The sequence below is a fragment of the Thalassophryne amazonica genome, chromosome 9, assembly GCF_902500255.1.
Source record: "Thalassophryne amazonica chromosome 9, fThaAma1.1, whole genome shotgun sequence".
NCBI lineage: Eukaryota > Metazoa > Chordata > Actinopteri > Batrachoidiformes > Batrachoididae > Thalassophryne > Thalassophryne amazonica.
Genome location: NC_047111.1, coordinates 78,323,734 through 78,343,096, shown reverse-complemented (window position 1 = coordinate 78,343,096; position 19,363 = coordinate 78,323,734). Strand labels below are relative to the sequence as shown.

General features: G+C 39.9%; 1 protein-coding gene across 1 annotated transcript; it reads left to right on the top strand.

The window, feature by feature from the left end:
* Positions 1-345: 345 nt before the first annotated feature.
* On the top strand, positions 346-10,065 carry LOC117516585 (organic solute transporter subunit alpha-like). The gene is made up of 8 exons (XM_034177447.1): positions 346-519; positions 1,243-1,394; positions 3,310-3,383; positions 4,118-4,276; positions 4,387-4,498; positions 4,581-4,727; positions 9,464-9,569; positions 9,660-10,065. Exons 1-8 carry the CDS (start codon positions 444-446, stop codon positions 9,803-9,805), a joined length of 972 nt encoding a protein of 323 aa, XP_034033338.1. The 5' UTR covers positions 346-443; the 3' UTR covers positions 9,806-10,065.
* Positions 10,066-19,363: the final 9,298 nt, after the last annotated feature.

Below are 19,363 nucleotides of genomic sequence, written 5' to 3'. Positions count from 1 at the left end.
AAATGGAAACTTTGAAGAAGCTTAAACATGAGGCCCTGAATTGTAAAAAAAATTCATTGGTTGATCTTGAAGCCAATCTCTTTATTAGTTTATGTCTTCTTACTTTTACTGGCGAGGAAACAAACACACCTTGTCAAAGTTCAGTTATCCTGACTCAGTTCAGTGGTCTCACCCATTTAATAAAAGCCCTGAACTTGGTTTATTTGAATCACTCTGATACAAACCTGTGAATGAATAACAACACAAGTGGACTGCTGTGAGGTATGTCATCTCATGTTCATTCAACTACAAGCCAACTACAAGGGTAAGTACAAAGAATGTAATACTTCAAAGTAAGACATGATTAAGAGAAGTAGACTGTTCAGCTTCTCAGACAGAAATCTGACGAAGGCTTTTAAAAATTTCTTTCTATTCAAGTTGTACAGGAGGAAACTTTGTGTACCATGGAGGAAAATCTCAACATCAGCATTGATCCCGCATGTTTACAAAAGCCACCGCTTGCTATTGACATGATAAGTCGTAAGTTACTCATGTTCGTGTTTGTTGATGAAATCACCTTTTCAAAAGTCTGAGCTAATGGTAATATTGTCTGACACTGAATGTACCAAGTGAGCAACATGCCAAAAATACACAAACATCTGCACTGGATTTATCTCATTCTTTTTTAACGGGGATGTTTAATTGAACTTTTCCTCATGTAGAGAAGCTTGAATCTTCGACTGGACTGGGTTGCTTGACGCGAGGACGTTTCGCTTCAAATCGCAGAATCTTTCTCAGCTAAAATTCTTGCTCTGGTAGTCTGACTTCTGTCTTAACTCTTGTAGAGAAGAATAAACAGAAACCACAAAAGCTGGAGTTTTAAAACCTAACCAGACCCCTCCTACCGAGAGGCAGACTGCTATAGGCTAGTGACTAAACAATAGCTCTAATTAGCACCTATTGTGGTCTAGTTAGCACCCTCCTAATGACAGGGCAGCTGTCCCTCCTAATGATGGGATGGATGCCTCTCCTGATGGCTCCCTTGACGACTCTCCTGATGACGTGAATGACTCATTACCATGAACAAAAGACTGAAACTGCTTTGACCTCATTGTACCCCAGTACCCCATTGTAAATGGGACAAAGCATTTCTCAGACCCCCTCCCCGGTTAAGGCTGGGTTTCAACTGTTTCACATAGAATGCCTCCTTGACCCCTCTCTCATGTGATCCTCTGTTCTCCCTTTCTCCTCTCTTTAAATCAGAGCTGAGTGTGTTTGGAGTTTGTCTCTACTCCATACTTACCTTCATGTCTTGCATCTCCTTGCTGCTGTATTTGGAACAGTGTGTCTACATATACAAAAAACTGCCCTACCCCAAGAAGACCATCATCATCTGGATCAATGGTGCAGCACCGGTAAGGTTTACTGAGGTACGAAGGGCGATTGAGAAGTTTGGAGCCTGACCAAAAAACGTAGGACGTGGTTCTCCAAACGATATCTCGTTGTTACTTATAACTGTGTTATTGACAATGACAACTAAAGTGTTGATTGATTGCACCCATTGAGTCAAGGCATCACACATTCTCGAGAAATGTTGGTTTCTCAGAAAGTGAAAGATGGAGAACCATTGCCTACATTTTCTGGGTCAGGCTCAAAAGATTTTCATCGCCCCTCGTAGATCCTGATTCCTACAACCCCTGGCAGAAATTATGGAATCACCGGCCTCGGAGGATGTTCATTCAGTTGTTTAATTTTGTAGAAAAAAGCAGATCACAGACACAAAACTAAAGTCATTTCAAATGGCAACTTTCTGGCTTTAAGAAACATTATAAGAAATCAGGAAAAAAATTGTGGCAGTAACGGTTAGTTTTTTAGACCAAGCAGAGGGAAAAAAATATGGAATCACTCAATTCTGAGGAAAAAATTATGGAATCATGAAAAACAAAAGAACGCTCCAACACATCACTAGTATTTTGTTGCACCACCTCTGGCTATTATAACAGCTTGCAGTCTCTGAGGCATGGACTTAATGAGTGACAAACAGTACTCTTCATCAATCTGGCTCCAACTTTCTGTGATTGCTGTTGCCAGATCAGCTTTGCAGCTTGGAGTCTTGTCATGGACCATTTTCTTCAACTTCCACCAAAGATTTTCAATTGGATTAAGATCCGGACTATTTGCATGCCATGGCATTGACCCTATGTGTCTTTTTGCAAGGAATGTTTTCACAGTTTTTGCTCTATGGCAAGATGCATTATCATCTTGAAAAATGATTTCATCATCCCCAAACATCCTTTCAATTGATGGGATAAGAAAAGTGTCCAAAATATCAATGTAAACTTGTGCATTTATTGATGATGTAATGACAGCCATCTCCCCAGTGCCTTTACCTGACATGCAGCCCCATATCATCAATGACTGTGGAAATTTACATGTTCTCTTCAGGCAAAATTAAACAACTGAATGAACATCCTCCGAGGCCGGTGATTCCATAATTTTTGCCAGGGGTTGTATATGGAGCCAAGACTATGTTATTGGTGTTGCTGCAATGACTTTCCAATGGCCTAGGACTTTTTTTTTAATTTGTGTGAGTGTGTGTGTGTGTGTACTTTGGATCAACATTGATAATCATGGATTCGTTGTATCACTAATGAGTTGCAGATCACAAAGTAGGTTGCTGACATTATTGCCTTACTCTTGTGGATTTTTCTAACACCCTGGATAGATGTTAATTCACTCAAATTTACTGCTCCCAATAATAATAATAACAACAATAATAAGGATTTCTCGAATATGACGCACTTGTCAAGCTGACTATAGGGCTTAACAATGATTTTAGACTAATGTTGTAAAAAAGAAAACTTTTAATTTAACTCATATACATTCAACATGTATATATTTGAAATAATTTTGAGTGACAATGTAAATATATGCAAAATACTTAAAAAATTTCAGTTATTAGATCACATAAGTTAAGGTATAGCAACCAATCAAGTTGGTTTTACTTACCAATTCAAACTGATTATTATATTGTTATTATTATTATCATTGTTAAAATTTAATGATGTGAGGTAAATAAATGGTTTAAGGCATTTAATTGGGTTGTAGTATTTTTGAGTCTCTATTACACACAACTGGTAATCATAAAGTCACCCAATTACCTAAATCATTATGTCAAGTGTCTTGAGGTCACAGTTTTTAATTATATTTTAGAAATTTCACATCAGAATAGAAGATACACCTTATATTAGTGTATCCTGAGTACTGTTTCAGCACTGATTGCACTAATACTTTGTTAATACTCACTTTTGTACTTTTTGTTTGTTTCAGGTCATTGCGACTATGTCTTGTTTTGGGATGTGGATTCCCAGAGCTGCCATGTTCACAGACATGACCTCTAACTGGTATGTGTCCTATCATATCCTGATAATACGTAGTAGCGTAGGTTGTGCCAGCAAACTCAGATATAATTTTACATACACTTTGGCAAAAACATTCAAACTGTTTCCCCTACTTTTATTAAACATGAAAATCTGATTTTTGTAGACATTGATCCCACAACACAGTTAATACACAGATTAGGCAAGTTTGGTAAATTTGGTCCCAAGCACCTTAGTTAAAGTGGCAAATGCTTTGACAAATGGATGACCAGTGCTCTCGATTATAATCTCAGGATTTTCTTTCACCAAAACATTAAATCTAGGCTTGCATCTCAGATGTACCTTCTGGGAAATTGTAGCTGAACTTTCAGGTCTTCTTTTTAAGAAAATCCTCCTCTGTACCACTTCATCATGAAGTTGTATAATTGGTGATGCAAAATGCAAAACATGCACTGTGCACAATTTCTCCATTAACAGCCACAGAAGCCTGTAACTTCTTCTGAGTTGTCTGGGTGTCTTGGTGTCTTGGTGCCCATTATGTATGCAACCCATCATCTTGGCTTTTATATTTTTAATTAATTTATATCAAGCTGTAGAGATTTGCTTTGAGGTTGAATATAAGGAAGCCTGATTTACTTTTTGTATTTGAAATAGCATAAACAAATTAAAATGTGTGAAATATCAAATAGCCCAATTCTTTTGGAAGGCACTGTAATTCTTTTGTGGTTGCTGTGTATAAGCAGTGTTTATGTGTGCAGTTATTTTGCAGTGGTGGTTTACAAGATTATGATTCTGATAATTGAAGAGTTTGGAGGTACTGAAGCCTTTCTGAAAAGGTTTTCTGGCAAGACCTTCAAGATCAACACAGGACCATGCTGCTGCTGCTGCCTCTGTTTACCCCATGTGCCCATGTCACGGTATTTCTGTCTAATGGCTCACAAAGTGTTTGTGACAAATAACTCAAACCTATTTACCATGTGTGTCAGCTGCACTTTGTATTGTGTGTCATTGTATATCTTTTTTTAAGGCGGATGTTGTTCTTGATGAAGTTGGGAGCTCTTCAGTATGCCATTCTAAAGACAGTACTCTCTGTCCTCGCCATCATATTGTGGACCAATGACAACTTTGACCCCTCAGATGTGGGTTTGTGCACAATCTTTCTGCATTATCTCCTTGTACTCTCAACTTAAAGTCCATAATAATCTTTCTTCACTTCTTCAGCTCTCAGTCACTGGTACATCGATATGGATTAACCCATTTATTGGTGTCCTTACTCTCACCTCGCTTTGGGCTGTTGCCATCCTTTTTAACAATACAAACAGCAAGCTGAGGAGCCTCAAGATTATTCCCAAGTATGCATTCTATCAAGTAAGACAACATCCTATATGTCTTCTCCAAGGGGTACTTCACAAAATGTAGATAGTGGAGTAAATCAGGCTAGATCAATCATTTGTGATTATTACATGAAAACATGTGATACTGGGTAGCAAGGAGGTGATAAACTATGCAATGTGACTTGAACCAACCTCATCATAGCACAGAAGCCAGTGCTTGTCATAGAAATGCGCTTTGTGTGCCTTTAAATTTTCCTTGGAATATTCCCACCTCCCACAGTTTCATATTTATTCTTTTTCTCTTTTTTTACACCTGGGGCAGCCTGTCAATGTGCGTGCCGTGTGCTCGCTCACTGCAGTCTGTCGCAACAGCGATATATGTTTTTATGTATGTCCACATGAGGACAGCAAGCAGACACACCTTGCATCACAGTGGACAGTTGTAAGTTCATGTCCGTCCAAACATGGTACGTGTTCCCCAGCCATGACGTCCAGAACCAGAGATCTCAACAGCTGCAGCTGTCGGTGGCCACACCCCGTGTCAGTTAGACGCACACACCAGCGTGTCACTCTGTGTCTGTGTTATGTGATCATTCATTTTTAGTTATTTTTACTGCTATTTAGTTATTACCCTCCACACATCTACAACACATCTGCCACATGTGTTGTGGATGGGGGGAGCGCAACACATGCGCGATTCACACGCATGGCACATGTGTTGCGGGGGGAGCTGACACTCTGGCACGCCACATGTGCCTTGCTGTTGTGCAATGCCACACTTGTGGGGGCACTTAGACAAATTTCACAGCCAGCTTTAAAGGGATCGTCTGCTCACTATTTTCGTGCTAACAGTGTGAATGGCCACACATTTTCTAAGTGCCAAGTGAGTGGTGTTAGATGTTTGTGTGTGTCACCTGGAATTTTGCCGACACCTGCCGCGAGAGGGATCGAATGGGCTCTCACAGGGCACACTCTGTCTTTCAGCCGCTGGTGTGTTCAAATAGTTGTAGCAGCAGGTGTATGAGGCGTTAGAGGCAGCTACAATTTTACACGTATTGCATACAATTCCTGCTTCATGCTCAATTCAGCCACATTCGTATTATGTGTGAAGGGACCCTAATCCCCGCACTTCCGCACAATTTATCATGTCAATGCAACCTGCTTTGTTCTGCGTGGATGCCACGCTTTGTGCCGCTGGTTACCGCGTTAGATAAAATAATAATTTCATAGAGGATTAATCAATTGCTCTCAGAACTTGGGTTATGAAACCATCTCTCATCGCAACCAGAATCACAGAAAAATTATCTGCAGCTGCAGCTTGGCTCGTGCATGTCATGCGGTGGAGAAAGCATTTGGAATAGTCTCAAAGGGAATAATTTGTAATATCTGTATTGTAATGGATTGGTAAAACAGTTGCATTTTCATTCCTTGTTATGAGTTAGATAATGTATCTGTAAAATTATGTTTATTATAGATGTAACACCACCTCCTCATAATCGTTCAGATGCGCTGTGCTGCGGCAATGAGACGCACTGACTCGCAGTGACACAGTGTTTTTGAATAGATTGCACAATGTTCACGTCTAGGTCACAAAATTAATGTGTGCCAGAGATTTTGAACATTTGAAAATTTTCCTTGCGCACTTGCATGCTGCCGCACACAGCTCATGCACAGTTTACGATGACAAGAAAAGTGCAATCAACAACACTGGAACACTCACAACAAACCATGAACAGATGCAGGAACAAATGAAAATGAAACCCCAACGATGAACCAAACGGAAGTGACTTAAATACTACTACTTAATGACACACAGTTGAAAATAATTAAGACAACAGGTACAAGTACTAACAAAAAAGGAAACACAAGGGGGCAGCAAATACCACAAAATAAGATACTACCTCTAAAGAAAGCAAATAAGATGATTAATACTTCTTGAACAGAGACACAGAATGAACCAAACAACAAATGCAAGAACCAAAATCGAAAACACTGGAATGTGAAAAACACTGATAGGTAACATCACAGAGACCCAGAGGAATCATGGACAGAGACACGCCCACACTAGATGATACTAGACATATGCAAGAGACAGACGCTGGAGGGATTCACACCAAAGACACAAAGCAGGAAGACACGACGCATGATCACACAAACACCAGGCACTAACATTACACACACGATCAGACAGGTGACAGAACAAACACGCACACCAAGCTCACACAGAAGGAAGGGGGCGTGACCACCACAGAACTCAGACAGGGGAAATGGAGATGGACATGACCAGTGACCCACGACAGCAGGTGCACGTACAGACCAGAGAACCAGACAGATGAAGGAGGATGCAGGGGTGAGATACAGAGGACGTAACAGTTCAACACAGAAAAAGACACCAACGGGCAGTGGAGCGCACACACAGTTCAGTGTTAAGGGCAGTGGTTTGTAAATATATTTTAAAAGCCAAGTGGCCTCTGTGTATGAGTATGCGTGCATGGATATGGGGAGAGCTGACATTTGCCGTTTGTATTTTGGGTCAAGGATGAACACCGTGAAAATGGAAAGTTGATAGGACTAATATTTTTTGGAGAAATTAGGGATATTCGGTAATAACAGTGAACAATGGATGTTGATAATTAAATTCTGGACTCACACGCCATTGCAGCAGTGGCGGTAAATCAGGGGCGTAGGTTTGCATATGGACCATAGGGACAAGTCACAACCAATATTTTGGGATGGCAAAATAGTCCCTACCAATATTTAGCATTTTTGTTTATATAACAAAATCATTCACTATTTTTTTGCGAACTCGATACTATAATTTTAGTCGTCACGTTTTGTGTTTTCGACGTGCCAGAGTGACAGGGTTACCCATGTTGCAATTTCATTGGCTCACGTTCTTCTCACATGGACGTAAACAAAGCGCATCTCGTGGCAGGCAGTGCTTCATTTGTAAAGTGGGAGGTCCCGGAGCGCAGAGGATGGGTGGCTCCGGTGCAGTGTTGCCAGATGTACGATAATTATCGTATTTGTACGATAGTTTTGCCCTCTGTACGATGTACGATCAATAATGGGAAAAAACCCAATATGTACGATAATTTCAGTTGGTTGCCCAAACACGCATCTCTCTCTGACACCCAAGAATCATTTTGCAGGTGTTGCACTCAGGCGGCATCAAAGACACACCACACACAGGGCTGCTGCTGGCTTTGGGCTGCCGGGACAGTCATTTGAAAGCCCGCCCCCTCCGCATACAAAGTAATGAGTTCCCATCCAATCTCTGCAGGACAGGACAGGAAGATTCCCCAACCAACATCTTTTTTTTTTTTTTCGAAACTGTATTTCAACAAATGCAATAACAAACGAACAAAACACAAGAGCAAAGAGATATACAAGAAAAATAAAAAAAAAGTTCAAGTTCCTTATGGAGGTGTCAACATTTTTTCTGTGTTCAACAAAATCTGCACAAGTGTCCATGGCATCGGATGACGACAGCGACCTCGAGGTTGAATTCGACTCTTTCTAGTCTGGTAATTAACACGTTTGTGTTACTTCACAGTCTGGTAGTGCATTTGCTTGTGCATTTGCGTTCTTTTTGTGCCATAGTTTCCCCATTACTATAATTACTGTTTAAAAATGTGACATAAAATTCTTTGTAAATTAAAAAAAACGCTAAAATACCTACGTTGTATGCGTTTTGTTTGTGTACGATAATTTCTCCCAAAATACGATAATTTTGAGGTTTTGGTACGATAGTTTCATATTTCATATCTGGCAACACTGCTCCGGTGCAGAAAAACAAGAAGGGCGGGGGGGAGGGGTTGCGAACAATGCTGTGCGCCACACTTAAAATAAACTGCACACACCTTCACAAATGACACTAATACCCTGCCTTTTCCTCAAAAAATACTACATTTATGTTTGCTGTCTGTCTATGTCCTTTTCTGTCACTTTTGCGCTCTTTTTCATACTTTTCCCTCGTTTCAAAAGTCACCGAACGCACTTTACCGTAATATATGCAACATATAGCACACTGTTGGAAAGCACGGGTTCTTGGCTTGCTGTCAGTGTTGAAATTTTTCAGAGTGAGGGCTTACATGAGAACTTACGGTAATGAGAATCAGCGGCGCACTAGTGTGAAACTTCCGTGTTTTTCCTCTGCGTTATGACATCACAGGCTTACGTTTACCGTAATACACCATATATATCATTGGAAATCCCTTTTTTTTTTTTTTTTGGCAAATTAGGTTTTTTTGTTAGCTCCACAAGTATTTTTTTTTTGTTGTCTTGTTCTCTCAGGTGTAGGCCTATAGAATAGATTCGTGATTTTGGGTGCAATTAAGCTATTTGTTTGTTTGCCTACACACTTAATATTGTAAATAAAGTGTTAAATTATTCAGCATTATGTCATCATATGTTATGTATTATGCTGTACTTGTGCGTCTAATGGTATGAGTGGGTTAGGGGGTGATGGTGGTGAGCAGGGGGGCCGGGGGGGGGGGGGGGGTATTGTCCCTACCAAAGCTGAGACCAAACCTACGCCCTTGCGGTAAATCATGTATACATTAAAAGCTAAGTGGTCTTTGTGTACATGTATGTATGTATGCGCACTTAAGGGCCCTTGGGCAAAATCCTTAATCTTCAAGTTGTTCTTTGTGTGTAGTTGAATGCCTCGTGGCAGCACCTTCACTGGTGCTTCTGTGTCATTTTGTAAGTACTATACAGTGTATCATTATGCAATTATGTCACAGGTCTCACTTTGTTTCTCTTTAGATAGTACTTATACTGAGTCAGCTGCAGACGTCTATCATTAACATCCTGTCCTTGGATGGAACCATCGCCTGTTCCCCTCCGCTCTCATCACAAGCTCGTGGATCCAGTAAGCAACATGTCTGAAGTGTCTCTCTGCACCTGCTGCTGAAGTGAAATTTATCTAATGTAATCTTTTTTCCCCTCTTGCCCTCCTAAGTGTTGAGTCAGCAGCTGATGATCATGGAGATGTTCCTCATTACTCTGGCCACTCGCTTTTTTTACCGTCGTACATATGATGAGCTTCCCTCTGAGTCATGTGAGCTCGAAAATGACATCAAGACCATGACGGAGCAGACAGTCTGAGCCCAAACTAATCAGCGTCTTAACACTGACAACCGAAAGCAAAGTTACTGTATGTGTAGTTTGAACTTGTGTATTTATCGGGGACTGAAAAAATATCTTCTTTTTTTTTTAAATACAAGTATGTTGAAATGTCACTGTAATGGAAAATTATTCAAATGTAAGTGAAAGAACACAGTTTTAGGCTTGAGTCTACAGCTGATTTTGTAGATGATATTGTATTCAATGTAGTCCTAACAGTTCGCTGTGCAGGGAAGGAAGCATTAGGGCAGAGGTCTTCAACTGATTCCAGAAAGGGCCGAGAGGATGCAGGTTTTCTTTGCAACCACCCACTCCACCAGGCGATTTCACTGATAACCGATTCCATCTGCTCAAAGTGATATTAATCAGTGAAATGACACACTGAATGGTCCTCTGGGCAGAAAAAATGTTTTTGTGTTGTTAGCACATTTGTTTTGTTGTGGCTATTTGCAATGCATCTGTGTTTTTGCATGCATTGTGTGAGTTTGCAGCAGACAATTTGGTTTGTAACAGTGGCACAGATAAGTAGTTTTTTTGTTGTTGTTTTTTTTTGCTAGAATCAGTCACTTAGTGATACAGGCATAATATTTGGCATGAATGTTCTTCATAAACCAGTGTTTGAGAAAAAAGCACAAGCCACTTGAAAATCCAATACGGCGACCAGGTAGGGGTTAGTGAAGATCACACAGGGGTCAAAATTTAAAAATGCTCCAATCATATTAAAAACTATACCACATTATTTGTCTGACCATAAAGACTCCAAAAAGGTTTAGTTTGGACTATCTCTGACTGAATGTTATGGAGTTATGGGGTAAAAACAGCAAGAATTTTGATAACCAATAAGTTGCACCACTTTTTTTTTTTTTTTTTACCAAAATTGGAGCAGTTTTAACTTGTGACCTCTGGACAAACTGAAATTGATTTTTGTCACCACTTTTGTTGTTTTTACCCCATAATTCCACAGAATTCAGTCATAGATAGTCCAAACTATAACTTTTTTCAAATCTTTATGATCAGACAAATAATGTAGTATAGCTTTTAATATGATTGGAGCATTTTTACATTTTTACCCCTGTGTAAATCTTCAATTGGCTCCTACCTGGCCACCTATTGAAACTTCAAATGGTCCCATATGCTTTTTTGAAGAGTAGTGTCTAAGGAGTATTTGTGCTATTTGGTGCTTGTATCATTATTTGAAAGATTGTTTCAGTTATCTGCTGCACTTTAAGTAATGTGAAATATGTATCTGTCTTTGTGATGCCATAATGTTAGTGTTTGACATGCTGTATAAGAAATAAAGCAAAAAAAAAAAAAAAACTGTGATAAAAGAAAATATGTGGAATAAGATCTGCAGCAGACTTGTCTTCAAAATGATCATTTTGAAGACAATGGCTCTCCATGAGACAATGAGGCTGTCCACAAAGCCGCATCAAAATCCATGCTTTATTTTGTGACCCATCATGTCACAGTCAGACAAACATCACCTCTGTCTCTACTGGTTGGCAGATGTGACTAATGTTTACTAAATGTTGGTATTTCATTGAACACTGAGTGTGGATGAACATGGGAGCCAACAGTACAAACAAGAGAGAAATTCAACAGAGCCCACACCAAGATTCAACAGGTTACAGCCAACCTCAACACAAATGCCAACTCTGCAATGACATTACTTTATTTTACTTTACTTTACATTGAGGCTCATGCATTATTTCATGAGGAAAAATGTGTCTCTTTGTGCTGTTGAAATACAAAAAGATTTCCTCAGTATGGTTCTGGAGCTGTGATGAAGTTGATGTGTTCTTTCTTGGCCTGTGTTCAATTCCTCAGCCAGTGTAAATCAGTGCAAAATTAATTCTGGTGATTAAAAAAAAAAAAAAAAAAATCAACTAACCATCACAGCAGTTGCAACTATTTAAGTCTTTCAACAAAATCATGATAAAAATGCTCATCATATCAGTAGCCTCATGGCATTTATGGTAAAATCTCAGATTATTGGAATCAATTTGAACCTTATGATGTTTAACATGGTCAGCTGTCGACCTTTAAACAGCACGAACATCAACTTGACATATGAAGATTGTTGGTGCACTTACAATTAGTGCAGCAGATAACTGAAACAATCATGCAAATGGTGATAAAACCATCAAATTCAGCAGAAATACTCCTTAGACACTCTTTTGAAAAAACGGATTGGCCACTTGACTTCAATCGGTGGTCAGGTAGGGGTCAATTGAAGAATTACACAGAGGTCAAAATTAAAAGATGCTCCAATCATATTGAAAAATATTCCACATTATTTGCCTGATCATAAAATTCCAAAAAGTTATAGTTTGGATGATCTGTGACTGAATTCTATGGAGTTACGGGATAAAAACAGCAAGAATGGTGACAAAGCTGCAGTTTAATTTGGTACAGGGGTCAAAAGTTAAAGTTGCTCCAATTTTGGTAAAAAGTGATGCAAATTATTGGTTGAGCTAATAGGATTAATAAATGGAATAGTTTTGACAGTGTTGAATGCTTGGTCTCCAAAGTAAAGGTCAAACAAGGTCTACGTCTATTGGATTCTGTGACATGTGACATATGTTACCCCGTAACGTGATAAGTAAAGATGATACATGGTCCAAACTATTCCTTTTTAAAACCGTGTTAACTCAACTAGTAATTTGCATCACTTTTTACCAGAATTGGAGCAACTTTAACTTTTGACCCCTGTACAAACCGTCACTGACTTTTGTCACCTTTCTTGCTGTTTTTATCCCATAATTCCATAGACTTCAGTTACAGACCATCCAAACCATACCTTTTTTTGAATCTTTATTATCAGGCATGTAATGTGTCTTAGGTTTCAATATGATTGTAGCATCTTTTAATTTTGACTCCTGTGTAATTCTTCAATTGACCTCTACCTGAATGCCAACTGAAAATTCAAGTGGCCAATCAGTTTTTTTCAAAAGAGGATCGTCTGAGGACTATTTCTGCCGGATTTGATGCTTTTATCACCATTTGCAGGATTCCACTCTAAATATTCTCTTATCTGCTGCACTAAATTATATGGACCATGTCATACTGATATTTCCATGCTTACAAATGTACAAATTGTTTAAAAAAAGTAAAAAAATGTCCAATGTCCTTTTCTTAATAACCACAAGAGGGTGAAAGTGTTGCATCTGAAAACCGAATCATTCATGTAGAGATGAACAAGTAACTGAGGTGATTATTTTTAAAAATCAAATACTTCTTTGCTTCAAATGTTAGTCACATACATAAACATGGCCAAAAATAAAAGCCTGCTGCCTCGTCATTGTTAAGAAAAGTGTGTGTTTTTACAGTAACTGCAAGCTTTACCAGTGTACTGCCTCTAAAAAGTACTCATCCTTAGGTTTTTGCACATCTTTATTCTTATTATAATTATTATTATACAAAGTTTGGCCATTTTCATAGCCCAAAAGTAAATTGGACATACCAACATAAAGATAAAAAAAATATTTTTGATGAAAATTCTTTGCAATCAATGACTGCCTGAAGTCTGGCACTCATCACCAAATGCTGAGTTTCCTCCCTTGAGACGTGCTGCTCTCTGGGACATGCTGGGATATCATAACTAGCCTAGATACTGTGGATTGGGGTTATATTCTCTTACTTTTTCCCAGTGAATGCTACTGTTCATCGTGGATGTTTGACAATATTGATACCTTTGTAGGGGAAGAAGGTTCAAGTCTGTCAGGTCTTTGCTCTTACTGTATGGTTGTGAGACTTGGAATCTAACCAGTGACCTAACACATGGACTAGATACCTTTGGTGCTAGGTCTCCTCAGAGGTTCCTTGATTTCCACTGCAATCACTTTGTATCAAATGAGTGGTTACTTAGAGAAACACAGATGAGAACTGCAAATTGAGATGTTTTGAGCCTGACCCAGAAAAAGTATGGTGTGGTTCTCCATCGTCTGCATTCTGAGAGATCAACATTACCATTGCACCCAGTGAATCAAAATTTCACACATTCTTGAGAAATGTTAGTTTCTCAGAATGCAGACGATGGAGAACCACACTCTACTTTTTCTGGGTCAAGCTCAAAACTTCTCAATTGTCTGTTGTATCACTTGCATTGAGAGGGAACACTAGCTGTGGCATTCTGGCTGTTTGACACACTTGAAAATTTCTCTGGGCATTATTCAGCATGCAAGAGCTTCAGTGTTGATAGGTTTCAAAACATATGGGAATAATGTTTGACTTACAGTGAGGAAAATAAGTATTTGAACACCCTGCAATTTTTGCAAGTTCTCCCACTTAGAAATCATGGAGGGGTCTGAAATTTTCATCTTAGGTGCATGTCCACTGTGAGAGACATAATCTAAAAAAAAAAAAAAAAAAAAAATCCAGAAATCACAATGTATGATTTTTTTAAAATAATTTATTTGCATGTTACTGCTGCAAATAAGTATTTCAACACCTGCCAATCAGCAGAAATTTTGGCCCTCAAAGACCTTTAGTCCGCCTCTAAAAAGTCCACCTCCACTCCACTAATTATTCCAAATTAGAAGCACCTATTTGAGGTCGTTAGCTGCATAAAGACACCTGTCCACCCCACACAATCAGTAAGACTTCAACTACTAACATGGCTAAGACCAAAGAGGTGTCCAAAGACACCAGAGACAAAATTGTAGACCTCCACAAGGCTGGAAAGGGCTACGGGGCAATTGCCAAGCAGCTTGGTGAAAAAAGATCAACTGTTGGAGCAAATATTAGAAAATGGAAGAAGCTAAACATGACTGTCAATCTCCCTTGGACTGGGGCTCCATGCAAGATCCCACCTTGTGGCGTATGATCTTAAGAAAGATGAGGAATCAGCCTAGAACTGCACGGGAGGAGCTGGTCAATGACCTGAAGAGAGCTGGCCCCACTGTTTCCAAGGTTACTGTGGGTAATACACTAAGACATCATGGGTTAAAATCATGCATGGCACGGAAGGTTCCCCTGCTTAAATCAGCACATGTCCAGGCCTTAAGTTTGCCCATGACCATTTGGATGATCCAGAGGAGTCATGGGAGAAAGTTATGTGGTCAGATGAGACCAAAATAGAACTTTTTGGTCTCAATTCCACTCGCCGTGTTTGGAGGAAGAAGAATGCTGAGTACCATCCCAAAAACACCGTCCCTACTGTGAAGCATGGGGGGTGGAAGCATCATGATTTGGGGGTGTTTTTCTGCACATGGGACAGGACGACTGCACTGTATTAAGGAGAGGATGACCGGGGCCACGTATTGCGAGATTTTGGGGAACAACCTCCTTCCCTCAGTTAGAGCATTGAAGATGGGCTGTGAAGGGGTCTTCCAACATGACAATGACCCGAAGCACACAGCCAGGATAACCAAGGAGGGGCTCCGTAAGAAGCATATCAAGGTTCTGGAGTGGCCTACCTAGTCTACAGACCTAAACCCAATAAAAAATCTTTGGAGGGAGCTCAAACTCCGTGTTTCTCAGCGACAGCCCAGTAACCTGGCTGATCTAGATAAGAGCTGTGTGGAGGAATGGGCCAAAATCCCTGCTGCAGTGTGTGCAAACCTGGTGAAAAACTACAGGAAACATTTGACCTCTGTAATTGCAAAGAAGGGCTACTGTACCAAATATTAACATTGATTTTCACAGATGTTGAAATACCTATTTGCAGCAGTAACATACAAATAAATTATGATTGCCGGATTTTTTTTTTTTTTATGTCTCTCACAGTGGACATGCACCAAAGATGAAAATTTCAGACCCCTCCATGATTTCTAAGTGGGAGAACTTGCAAAACTGCAGGGAAAATATTTATTTTCCTCACTGTATTTTCAGAACATATTTTTTTGGTATCATCCCGAACCACACATTCATGGAAATCATCAGGGTGCTTTTACATACAACTCTATACACACACACACATCATGAGGGTGCTTTTACATACAACTGTATACACACACACACACACACACACACACACACACACACACACACACACACACACACACACACACACACACACACACACACACACACACACACACACACACACACATACAGTGAGGAAAATAAGTATTTGAACACCCTGCGATTTTGCAAGTTCTCCCACTTAGAAATCATGGAGGGGTCTGAAAGTGCATGTCCACTATAAGAGACATAATCTAAAAAAAAAACAAAACAATCCAGAAATCACAATGCATGATTATTTTTAATAATTTATTTGTATGTTACTGCTGCAAATAAGTATTTCAACACCTGTGAAAATCAATGTTAATATTTGGTACAGTAGCCTTTGTTTGCAGTTACAGAGGTCAAACGTTTCCTGTAGTTTTTCACCAGGTTTTCACACACTGCAGCAGGGATTTTGGTCCACTCCTCCATACAGATCTTCTCCAAATCTTTCAGGTTTGGAGATTCAGCTCCCTCCAAAGATTTTCTATTGAGTTCAGGTCTGGAGACTGACCAGGCCACTCCAGGACCTTGAAATGCTTCTTACGGAGCCCCTCCTTAGTTGCCCTGGCTGTGTGTTTGGGGTCATTGTCATGCTGGAAGACCCAGCCATGACCCATCTTCAATGCTCTTACTGAGGGAAGGAGGTTGTTTGCCAAGATCTTGCAATACATGACCCCATCCATCCTCCCTTCCATATGGTGCAGTTGTCCTTTCCCCTTTGCAGAAGAGCACCCCCAGTGTATGATGTTTCGACCCCCATGCTTCACGGTTAGGATGGTTTTCTTGGGGTTGTTCTCATCCTCTATACATGGTAAGTGGAGTTGATTCAAAAAGCTCTATTCTGGTCTCATCTGACCACATGACCTTCTCCCATGCCTCCTCTGGATCATCCAGATGGTCACTGGTGAACTTCAAACGGGGCTGGACATGTGCTGGCTTGAGCAGGGGGACCTTGCTGTCCTGCATTATTTTAAACCATGACAGCATCATGTGTTACTAATGTAATCTTTGTGACTGTGGTCCCAGCTCTCTTCAGGTCATTGACCAGGTCCTCCTGTGTAGTTCTGAGCTTTCTCAGAATCATCCTTACCCCACAAAGTGAGATCTTGCATGGAATCCCAAACCAAGGGAAACTGACAGTCATCTTGTGTTGCTTCCACTTTCTAATATAATCATAACAGTTTTTGTCATCTACCAAGCTGCTTGCGTTGTCCTGTAGTCCATCCCAGCCTTGTGCAGGTCTACAGTTTTGTCCCTGGTGTCCTTAGACAGCTCTTTGGTCTTGGCTATGGCTTATACAGGTAACAAATTCAAACAGGTGCAATTAATACAGGTAAAGAGTGCAGAGTAAGAGGGCTTCTTAAAGAAAAATTAACAGGTCTGTGTGAGCCAGAATTCTTGCTGGTTGGTAGGGGTTCAAATACTTATTTGCAGCAGTAACATACAAATAAATTATTAAAAAATCATACATTGCGATTTCCGCATTTTTTTTTTAGATTATGTCTCTCACAGTGGACATGCACCTAAGATGAAAATTTCAGACCCCCTCCATGATTTCTAAGTGGGAGAACTTGCAAAATTGCAGGGTGTTCAAATACTTATTTTCCTCACTATATATATATATATATATATATATATATATATATATATATATATATATATATATATATATATATATTTAGTAGATCCTCCTTTTGCAGAAATAACAGCCCCTAAATGCTTCCTATAGCTTCCAGTGAGAGTCTGGATTCTGGTTGAAGGTATTTTGGACCATTCATCTTTACAAAACATCTCAAGTTTGTTGGGTTCCGAACATGGGCAGCCCGCTTAAAATCACACCACAGATTTTCAATAATATTCAGGTCTGGGGACTGAGATGGTAATTCCAGAACACTGTACTTACTCCTCTGTATGAATGCCTTAGTATATTTTGAGCAGTGTTTAGGGTTGTTGTCTTGTTGAAAGATCCAGCCCCGGCGCAAATTCAACTTTGTCACTGATTCATGAACATTGTTCTCAAGAATATGCTGATATTGACTGGAATCCATGTGACCCTCAACTTTAACAAGATTCCCAGTACCTGCACTGGCCACACAGCCCCACAGCATGATGGAACCACCTCCAAAGTTTACTGTAGGTAGCAAGTGTTTTTCTTGGAATGCTGTGTTTTTTTTTCAGCCATGCATACTGTCCCTTGTTATGTCCAAATTACTCAATTTTAGTTTCATCAGTCCACAGCACCTTATTCCAAAATGAAGCTGACTTGTCCAAATGTGCTTTAGCATACCTCAAGCGACTCTGTTTGTGGTATGTACGCAGAAAAGGCTTCCTCTGCATTACAGCATCATACAGCATCTCTTTGTGCAAAGTGCGCTGTATAGTTGAATGATGCACAGAGACTCTATCTGCAGCAAGATCATGTTGTAGGTCTTTGGAGCAGGTCTGTGGGTTGACTATGGCTGTTCTCACCATCCTTCACTTCAGCTTATCTGAGATTTTTCTTTGCCTGCCACTTCGGGCCTTAACTAGTACTGTGCCTGTGGTCTTCCAATTCCTCACTATGTTCCTCACAGTGGAAACTGACAGTTGAAAGCTCTGAGACAGCTTTTTGTTTCCTTCCCCTAAACCAGGGGTGGGCAATCATGTGCCATGAAGGGCCAAAGCACTGCAGGTTTTCCTTGCTACCAGTCACCTCAGCAGGTGATTTCATTAATGATCAGGTGTTTCAGCAGGTAATTTCAAGACGACCAGGTGTTTATGTTCAAGGTAGAAGCTCATCAGCAACCCACCTGCTGAGGTGATTGGTTGCAAGGAAAACCTGCAGTGTCTCAGCCCTCGTTACCCACCCCTGCCCTAAACCATGATATTGAACAATCTTTGTTTTCAGGTCATTTGAGAGTTGTTTAGAGGCTCCCATGTTGCCACTCATTAGAAGAGATGCAAAGAGGGGAAACATTTGCAAATGGTCACCTTAAATACTCTTTCTCATGATTGGATTCACCTAGGAAGTCAAGGGTCAGTGAGCTTACCAAACCAATTTTGTGTTCCAATAATTAGTGCTAAATGTATTCAAATCAATAAAATGACAAGGGTGCCCAAATTTATGCACCTGCCTAATTTTGTTTAAATAATTATTGCACACTTTCTGTAAATACTAGAAACTTCATTTCACTTCTCAAATATCAGTGTGTAGTCTGCTATATGATATATTTAATTGAAATTTCTGTTCCAGACAGCCAATGATTTCTAAAGGAAAATCATAAAAATTATCAGGGGTGTCCAAACTTTTGCATACAACTGTATACATGTAGTTTTGCAGATATAGCTACTGATCCACTGTGCCCCTTGATTCACTGTGCCCCAGTTTCCCCTACAAAGCTTTATCATTTGGACTATGATGCAGTGGTATTAATGGAGTATCTATTCTTGCAGTTTATGTAAACAGTCATCAGACACAGAGACGAAGAGAAAGCTGTGTTCAGGGTGGGCTGATGATGGCCTCTGGCTCTGCATTGCTGACGAAAGCTGCTTAGGTCCTCAGTTGCTATGGCAACCAGGGAGAGCAGCCAGACCAAAAAAAAAAAAAAAAAA